General features: G+C 40.4%; 1 protein-coding gene across 1 annotated transcript in view; it reads right to left on the bottom strand.

The window, feature by feature from the left end:
• Positions 1–1,112: 1,112 nt before the first annotated feature.
• Positions 1,113–10,189, bottom strand: part of LOC113257385 (protein O-mannosyl-transferase TMTC1-like) — a 68,088-nt gene continuing 59,011 nt past the window's right edge. Inside the window, exons 6-7 of the mRNA XM_026501574.4 lie at positions 8,653–8,739; positions 1,113–3,055 (exon numbers count right to left, since the gene is read on the bottom strand). Coding sequence (XP_026357359.3) covers positions 3,025–3,055; positions 8,653–8,739 — 118 coding nt within the window. The 3' untranslated portion in view covers positions 1,113–3,024. The remainder of the gene's footprint in view (positions 3,056–8,652; positions 8,740–10,189) is intronic.

The following is a 10,189-nucleotide window of genomic DNA, read 5'->3' as shown; positions in this document are numbered from 1 at the left end:
TCAAATAAATAAAATCTTTAAAAACAAAACAAAAATATTTGAAAAAAAAAAATCACCAGAGATGGCAGTTGACTGTCTCCAATGTGAGTCACAACCCCCCCCCCCTCCAAAGCCATTTTGGGGTAGAATAATAATACAGGGTCTAGAGCCAGGGAAGTGAATATTTCCCTTTACCCTGAACTTACTGAACCAGAGCTTGAGAAAATAGTTTAATTCGAGGTGCCTTATTTTAATGAAGAAAACGGACATTCCAAAAGTAACACAAACACTGTGAGCAGGAGAAGAAATGTAGGGCAACTAGGGCAAATGAGGAAGAGGTAAAAAGAAATGGGGTGTTCATACAAGAAGTGCCATGACACCTGCGCTCATACACATAACGGGCTCTCAGATGAAAGAGGAACTGAAGGCCCACAGATGGGCCAGTTTGGGAAAGAAGGCTCTAATGTACTGCAGGTGCCTGAAAAGCTGGGGTGCTGAGCAAGTGGTATCACCATGAAATGAGTTTCTTTTCTGCCAAAGAATGAGTCAAATCAGGTTTTCTTTAATAGCATCTCTGTGCCTGGCATGTGTATCTACAGCCTTCTACAGAAGTGAACACATGAATATAAAACAACGAAAGTCGGGGAGGGGGAGGGCTGCTCTGTGTCTTTGATGCCAGAATAAATCTGTGGAGGTGAAGTGAGAACTTTTCAATCTTTCTTTCTTTCTTTCTTTTTTTTTTTTTTGAAGTTCAAGCTTTTTTGTTTTAGAAGTTTTTGATTTCCAGAAAAACTGCAAAGATAGTACAGAATTCCCAAATACCCTGTACCTACTTTCCCCTACTAGTAACATCTTATGTTAGCATGGTGCTTTTGTTACAATTAATGAGCCAACATTGATGCATTATTAACTAATGCCCATACTTTATTCATATGTAGTTTTCATAGTTTTTATCTAATGTCCCTTTTCTGTTCCAGGATCTCATGCAGGATACATTACTCTTAGCAGTCATGTCCCCTTAGGCTCCTCTTGGTTGTGATGGTTTCTCAGACTTTCCTTGTTTTTAATTACCTTTACAGTTTGAGGAGTTCTGGTCAGGTATTACGTAGAATGTTCCTGAATTGGCATTTGTCTGATGTTTTATTATGCTAGGGTTATGTGTTTTGAAGAGCAAGACCACAGAGGTTAAATGCCATCTTCATCACATCTCATCAAGAGTATGAACTATCAAAATGACATCACTAGTGATGTTAACCTTGATCATCTGGGTGAGATAGATACCCCAATTTTTAATCATGAGTTTGTATCAATCCAACATCACAGGTTCTTATTTACCTTCCATCACCCTTTATTTATATCTCTCTTGTGCCACAGTAAAACACCAGCTCCCATCAGTACATTTATTCAATCCTACAATGCATACAAAATAGCTTCCAAATCATTACACCTATGTTACTATGAGGACAATTTCTAAATTAGTTCAGAAGTTGTTTGCAGGTTTTTGGTTTTTGTCTTTATACATTATCTGATATATACAAGGTTGTAAATATTCTCTGCCTGTCATTTGTCTTTTCCCTTTCTTATGGTGTATTTTGCCGTACAAAAGTGCTTTAGTTTTACATTCTCAATGGTAGCAGTCTTTTAAGTCTGGATTTTTCATCCTAACTAGAAAGTCTTTTCACACATCCAGGCTACAGATGAATTCAACTCTTCAGTACGCTTCTGGTACTTGTATGAATTTAGACCTGTGATCAATTTGGAGTTTATTCTTTTGCATGATGTGAAGTATGAATCCAATTTTACTTTTTTCTAAATGACTAACCAGTTATTCCCCAAGGTTATTTATTAAAAAGTCTATTTTTACCCCAGTGATTTGCCGACTATTATACACTACATTTCCCTCTGTATTTGGTAGTATTTCCGACTTTCTATTTTCTTCTTTTCTTTTTTATTTTTATTTTTTTATAATAATTTTTTATTATGTTATGTTAGTTGCCATACAGTACATCCCTAGTTTTTGATGTAATGTTCCATGATTCATTATTTGTGTGTAACACCCAGTGCACCATGCAATACGTGCCCTCCTTAATACCCATCACCTGCCTATCCCAATCCCCCACCCCCTCTCCCCTCCCCTCTGAAGTCCTCAGTTTGTTTCCCAGAGCCCATCGTCTCTCATAGTTCATTCCCCCTTCTGTTTACCCCCCCCCTTCATTCTTCCTTTCCTTCTCCTACCGATCAGAAATTTTCAATCTTTCAACTATATTCGCAGATCTCATAGCATTCTAGGATCACAGTTAAGGTATGAGAGACTGGCAAAGAAGGTATGACCTTTGGATTTAGGAACAGATCTAGTTGTATTAATATGTTATCTTTCTTTAAAATTGTTCACAATATCAACTATGTGAAATGCAAAACTCAACAATTTACCTTTGTGGTTTATTCAGATGGAATCTATCTTATTATTGATTCAAAAATAGGGCACCTGTTGTTTAAACATAAATGAGGCCAAAAAATGCATTTTTGGCCCATTTTCAACTTCCATTACTAATATAAAATTATCAAGAGGAAGAATGAATGGAGAAACACAGAAAAATGGACTATAGTCAATTTCAAGGTCATTACACATCTCAGTCATTTTCACATAGTAACTTTTCATGAACTTGGAGCTCATTAATTTTGAATCACTGATATTTCAAGACTAAAATTCATCCCTGTCCTCTATAAAACAAATACAATTGAAACTACCCAGTCTTATTAAGAAGGTAAACTGTTTTCTCAAACAATAATATTAACATTGTTATTTATAGAGAAATTATAATACTAATTACAATAGATATTTAAATTATTAAAGTACTGAATAGTGGTTAGTTGATGTTGGAGAGATCAAAATATTAAACTAAAAAACATTAAAGATCATTTAGTAAAATGTTCATTTTTCAGATTTGGAAACAGATCCAGGAAAGGACAGAAAAATCCTCACCCAAGCCCATGCTGCCAGATCCTTGAGGGTGAGGTCTAGAATCTGGGTCTCTCACGTCACGATCAAGTGGTCTTTATATCACACCACAGAGAACTGAAATGCAAAATGAATTAAGTTGAGGTACTGCATGGAGCACTTTGTTTATGCAATGTGCTGTGCTAAGTCCTAGAAGGAAGATTTGGTATCCAAAGATGACCTAGCCCTTTTCTTAAAGAAACTGATCATCTTGGCTAAGAGACAAGCCTGAGAGCCTCATAATCCAAAGAGGGCAGAGTCCAGTAAAAGCAGATCTATGAAGGACAAAAACAGAGAGTTCCTATGTGCAGTTTGCTAGCCATCTGTCTTGAAAAAACAGTAAGATTTAGAACATGTGCAGTGGATGGCACAATCTTCATATTCTTTATTTCTTAAGCCTGGACTTGTGTGAGAATTGGGCAGCAGAGAGTTCCAGGGTTCAATGCTCTGGTGAGGATGTATGGGGGGTCTGTGCTTGGTTGCAAGTTAACAGTTCCACATGCTTGATGACCAGCCAGACAAGGCAGAGGGAGGGTCCTGTTGGGACAACGAAGGAGCCAAGGCTAGGAAGGCTAAGGAATATACATGAATAGATACCATATTTTCTTCAGAAAACTTGTTTCTGCTTTAACACATAAGCAGGTTGGTGAGGACTAACAGATTATATCATAAAACATGGCTAACACTATTTTAAAGTATTTATTTAAACAAGGATTAAATTGTTCATCAAATCAATGGAAAAAGTCACTAAAAAATCTACTTGCTAGAACCCCATGTGACCCAGCAATCCTGCTTCTGGGTATATATCCAAAGGGAATGGATCAGGATCTTGAGGTGATACCTGTACCCCCATGTTCATTGCAGCCAACATATGGAAACAACCTAAGTGTCCATCAATGGGTAAAGAGGATGTGATATATATATATATATATATATCACATATATATATAATGTGATATATATATATATAATGCAATATGATTCATCTATGGGAAAGAAGGACATCCTGCAATTTGTGACAACACAGATGGAACTCGATGGCATTATGCGAAGTGAAATAAATGAGACAGAGAGAGACAAATACTGTGTGATACCACTTATATGTGGAATCTGAAAAGCTGAACTTCTAGAAACAGAGTAGAAGGTGGGTTCCAGGAGCTGGGGATTGGGTGGGAGAAATGGGAGATGTTGGTCTTCCAGTTAGAAGATGAATAAGTTCTGGGGATCTAATGCACAGCATTGTGAATACAGTTAACAACAGTGTATTACATACTTCAAAGTTTATAAGAGACTAGATCTTAAATGTTTTCCCCACAGAAAAGAAATGGTAACTATGTGGCATGATGGAGGTGGTAGCTAAGTCTATGGTGGTAATCATTTTGCTATATATGGGCGTATCAAATCAACAGGTTGTACCCTTAAAACTTACACAATGTTTTATGTCCATTATATCTCAATAAAGCTGGAAAAAGATCTATTTGCTTCCTGGTGAATCCTCCATGATTAATTAAATGCAAATTATACCTCTAGGTAGCTGACTTGCAGCATAGACTCATTTACTTGATATGAGCCAATTGATTAGACAGAAGCCATTATATATAAGCTGTAGGACATTTGGCGAAGACAATGAATTTCATTTTAAAGATATTCTATCTGGCAAAAACATAAAGAAACTTGTGTGTTAAGGGCACTTCTGCGTCTCCATAGAGCTATATCAGCAAGTTAGGGAAGACAACTTACTTTTTTTTTTTTTTTCATTTCTCTCTCTTTTTTAAAAAATATTTTATTTTTAAGTGATTTGTACACCCAACATGGGGTCATATCCACAACCCCCAAGTCAAGAGTCTCAAACTCCACCTACTGAGCCAGCCAGGCCCTTTGAGAAGACAACTTACTTAAAAAATAAAAGTCTCAAAATCTTGGCAGGAGGGCGTGGATCCAGGGTAAAAGTAATATTAAATCATTAGAAACAATTAAAAAAAAAAGGAAAGGGTTCAAGATAATCTGTTTCTTGCCACTAAAAATGCTGTCTCAGGAGCACATGCTCCCAACACTTCGCGATCTTTTGAAGGTATTAAGATACAGGTTGTGTCAGCTTATCAGTAATTGAGTTTATACTAAATTCAGACATTTTAAACCATGACCAATTCCCCCAACAAAGGCTGGAGAGTAAAAAGTGGTAACACCTACAATCTTATTGCTTACCTGATAGATTTTGCCCCAAGGTGATAGAGAATATATCAATAACCAATAGTGGATGACCCTGGCCTAAAACTACCCATTGGAATAGTGAATTGTGTGAGAAAGCCAGGCTTGTAATTTTTGTCAAGAAGAAACTTGACAAAACATCAGCAATGAATTAAAGCCTACAGTGTGAAAATCTATGCAATATTAATTTATAAAATTGAGTTAAACTTTAAACTATTGTGTGCAATTGAATGGAAACAATGACCATCTAGGTTGACAATAGAATCCTTCAGGAAGAAGTTGGCTTCTTCTTATCTCTCCTGGGGCCTACAGATAATAGGGTGTGTATGGGTGAGGGAAAAGCTTTATTAACCCTTTGTGAACACTTTGAGAAGATTTTTATAATATCATTTGTTTCAATGAAGATTTACTCTAGATTTTCACTGAAAGGTGAAGAAACCAGGCTTCCTCCAGGTGCTGGCAGCGTCCATGTCTGACGGCTCACCGGAATGAGACGTTGATTTAAGTGAAGTGGCGGGTCATTCTCAGGGTCCTCTGCCTGCATTCCCGCTGTGTTGCTCGGGAGTTTTGTTGCGGACTCTACAGGTCCTTCACAAGACCCTCACCTCACCTTCAGCAGAGTATCGCTCAGGGCAACGTGGGCGGCTGGGGCCGGAGTCAGAGAATCGGGAGGAAGCCTTGGGTCTCTGGGGCACTAATCACACCCCCAGCGGCTGAGCGGCTGAGCCACCCTCCCCAACGGGCCTGGCCTTGTACCAAAGGTAGGTGAGTTTGGACACAATTTATACTGAAGGATATGAAAGATCAGCTATCCTAACACCGCACTTTCACTGGGAGGCGCTGGTTCTGTCTCCCACTGCTGGCTCAGAGGAGCCTGGACGTTCCCCAAGGCCTCAGAGTGACCGCTTTCTCGGTGACGATTCTCTCCTGTTGGTATCACAGGAGCCATCGTCCAGGCGTCAACGTCTTTCCAGGCATCGGCTGCTCTGCTGCTCACTGCACTGAGCAGACGCCGCCTGAGCACCTGCTCAGTAGGGAGCTCTGTCCTCGGCACGAAGAGGGACGAGTGGTGGACTCCTCGGACCTGCCCAGACACGTGACCTGTGCTCGCCGTCGGGCCAGCGAGCATTTGCGGAGCAAAGGCTGTGTACGGAGCATGCGCCTACATATTTATACTGTTATTCATTAATTCTCCTAAGGATCCCATGACGTGTTACTATCTTCCTACCATCATCATTATTATTGCACCCATTTTCCCCACCAGACCATTTGGATTCAGAAAAGTTAAGTGACTCATATGTGGTCACATGTGCAAGTCTTCTCCAGGGTTTCTCATCACCCCATATCTGCTTAGTCTGCCCGTTTATCCAGGAATCTCCCTCTTCCTCTACAACCTTGCTGCTCCAAGTGTGTTCCTGGACCCCATCTGGGCATCACCTGGGAGCTTGTCAGACGTGCAGAGTCTGGGCCCCACCCGGACCTACTGAATCAGACCCAGTATTTAACAAGCCCCCCAGACAGTCTGTCTGCAGGCTGAGATCTCAGCAGCACTGCTCCATGAATCACCAAAGGAGCTCCTGCTCCACAGCCCCTCTGGCTCCGCTGTCTCTGCAGGACGCAGCTCTGTGGAGGGAAAACTAACTTGACTCTGTAAGTTTTGATTCTTCCCATGCCAGAAGTAGCTTATCACAAGGTGATTTCAAGTTGAAGGCAGTTTTCTATCACAGACACTGTAAAAAATATATTTCCCCATACAGACCTTACATTAAATGATTCAGTTTGCCAACATTTATCACTGTGTGTTATCTGCCAAGCCCTGTGTGCCGTGCAGGTCTCAGTGGTCTCCCATGGGAGGTTACTCCCTGCATATCAGCCAGTTCCTGGTTTTAAAGTTGCATATTTATAATAAAATGGCATCTGTACTTCTCTTAATGCTGCTTTCTTGCCTCTTCGTTCATCTAGTCAAACAACATATTTATTCATTTGGACAACAGACACCTTTTGGCGATGTGCAAAGCACTGTAGAAGTCCATGATATTTATAAGTATATATATTTGTGTTTCCAAACCAAATTCTATCCTGGAGCAATTCTTCACTGGGGACATGTTTTCAAAAGCAAGATTTTTAAAAAATCCTGGTCATTTTACTGCTGATTTTTATGGGTAGCAGAACTCCACCTCCGAAGTTTCATAAGTCTTTACCGACATTAACTCAGAAATTCTCCGCATGTCCCAAGGATAAATGCAGACTTAGGAAGCCAAGGCTGAAAATGATGTCCCTCAGGACATGTTGTTGTCTTCATGATAATTTAACTTGGATGTTATTCAAAATGTGCAGGGGAAAATTTCAATATTTTTTGATTTCAAATGGAGCTTAAGATTCTTTATACCAAGTCTGGTAGAGTAACTGGCACTTAAGACAGTCGGTGAATTTAAATACTTGAGGTCTTCCATTAACATCAGTTACATGCTGGGAACTCGGCTCCCTTATGGAAAACTATCGTTCTAAAACTTCCTTTAGGGGATGACATACTCCCAGGAAAAATGCCTCGTTGGGTAATTTAGTTTTATATGGGAGTATTGACAGATGCAAACACTTCAGGCACAGACCTTCTTTTTAGCTCCAGACTCTAGGAGAATTCTGGTTTGGCTTGGGAATCTTTTGGGGTACTTAGTCACCAATGGTTCAGGCTAATGGGTTTGTTATAGCTCGAATGATGTTTAAATGTTTTAAAATATTTTCAAAGGACGTCATTGAGGTGGAGAGGTTGTTAGGTAGCAATTTAACATTTTTTTAAAGATTTTTATTTATTTACTTGAGAGAGAGAAAGAACAAGTGGGGGGAGGGGCAGAAGGAGAGGGAGAAGCAGACTCCCCACTGAGCAGGAGCCCAACGTGGGGCTTCATCGCAGGACCCTGGGATCATGACCTGAGCTGAAGGAAGCCGCCCAACTGACTGAGCCACCCAGATGCCGCACAATTCAATATTTTAAAATTAGCTTTATTGGGGTATAATATACAAGCAATCAAATGCACATTTTAAGTGCACAATTCAGTGAGTTTTGACCCATGTAACACCACCAAGGAAGACATAAAACATTTCCATTGTCCCAGGATGTTTCCTCATTTATGTCCATGTATCTTGCTAAGTGATTTATGTGTATTATTTCTTTAAATTCTCACTAACTATTATGAAATAGGCTGTTATGGGCTGAAGTGTGTCTTACCCAAATTTATACTTTGAAGCCTTTATCCCAGTACCTCAGAATGTTACTGTATTTGGAGAGAGGCTCTTGAAGAGGGGATGAACTTAAAATAAGGCTGTTAGGGTGGGCCCTAATCCAACACGACTGGAGTCCTTATAAAGAGAGGAGATTTATGCACACGCACAGGGGAAGGACTGTATGTGGGCACAATGAGAAAGCGGCCACCTGCAAAACAAGGAGAGAGACCTGAGGAGAAACCAACCTGGGTCTTGGACTTCTAGCCTCCAGAACGGTGAGAAGATAAATTTCCGTGAAGTCACCCAGTCTGCGGTACTTTGTTATGGCAGCCCTAGGAAACAAATATAAGTGTTAGCTTGCCTTTTTAACAATTAAAAACAAAACACAAATGAGACTTAGGGGTATCACAGAATTTGCCCACAGTCCCCCAGATCCTCAGTGATCGGGCATGGGTTGGATCCTAGGCGTGTCAGGCTCCAACTCCATGCTCTCAGTCACTGCCTGCACCAATGCCCCAGGCACCTAAACACTAGGGAAAAAATTGCAGGTGGCTCAGTCGGTTGAGTGTCTGACTCTTGGTTTCAGTTCAGGTCATGATCTCTGGGTCTGAGATCGAGCCTCCACCCCCACCCCCACCCCACTGAGCCCCGCATCGGGCTCTGAGCTCAGCGGGGAGTCTGCTGGAGTTCTCTCCCTCTTCTTCTCCCTCTGCCCTTCCCCCAACTCTCTCTGAAATAAATAAAGAAATCTTTAAAAAAAAAATTGCAACCATGACTCCAGTCAGTCAGTCGCGCTGCCAGGTCCCCCTCAGCTCTCCCTCCCTCCAGTGTCTTGCTTGCATTTTTAGGTGCTTGGCAGCGATCAGTGCTAATCTGCACAGAGGGCAGAATGTGGTTCTTCTTACTCTGACCCTCTTGTAGTAATAGAATATTATAATAACAAAACAGAGTAATTAGATGATTTGAGGTGATCACATAAGTGCTGGCACATGGCACAATTTTTGTTTGGCTATTACTACCTCATTTAATTTTTAAAATTAACTACTTAAAACTAAATATTGTCTCCTTTTTTCCCTTTAATTTTCTAAAATTATGGAGAATATAGTGTGCTTTAAAAACCCAAATAAGTAATAGCTGTTCACAATTCAAACTGTTTTACAAAAAACATTGAGGTTAGACGTCAGAATGATTTTCCCTCATATCGGACTCCATAATGGATTTTTACTATAACAATCCCCATTAAACACGGATGATAACAGTGCTGCCCTAAATGTTAAATAGCGTCGGTAACAAATAGTGTCACTACCCTGGGAAGGAGCCTCATTTACGCAAAAGTTGAGGTGAGGAGGCCTACAAGGCAGACTATTAGTTCAGAATCCACTCGGCTGACATGAAGGCCAAGCACGGCACTGGGTGTGCATTTTGAAGAGTAATTACTAAAGGCGAATATTTAGGTAAGAAATAATAGGAGCCATTTGAAATATCCATTTTAGGGAGACTAGGCGAGCTTCCCGGGAGAGCTTTTTCGGAGTTATGTAAATGTTAAAAGGGGGGAGACATGCAGGAAAGTTCAGAGGAGCACTCTGCAGTTTCTTCACGATGCAGACAGCCTAGCTACCAGACAGTGCAGACCTCCCTGAGAAGGCGGACACCCCAATGCATTCATTCGGACCGTGTAATAAGGAATTTCAGGAGACCAGAAGACAATTATGGATTTAAGCTGCACCTATGTAGGATTATTCTGTTTGACATTTTGGCTGAGTTGACAGATTAATTTGAAAA

Source organism: Ursus arctos, unplaced genomic scaffold, assembly GCF_023065955.2.
Source record: "Ursus arctos isolate Adak ecotype North America unplaced genomic scaffold, UrsArc2.0 scaffold_26, whole genome shotgun sequence".
Taxonomy (NCBI): Eukaryota; Metazoa; Chordata; class Mammalia; order Carnivora; family Ursidae; genus Ursus; species Ursus arctos.
Note: the sequence above shows the minus strand (reverse complement) of the source record. Positions and strands in the feature narration are given on the sequence as shown.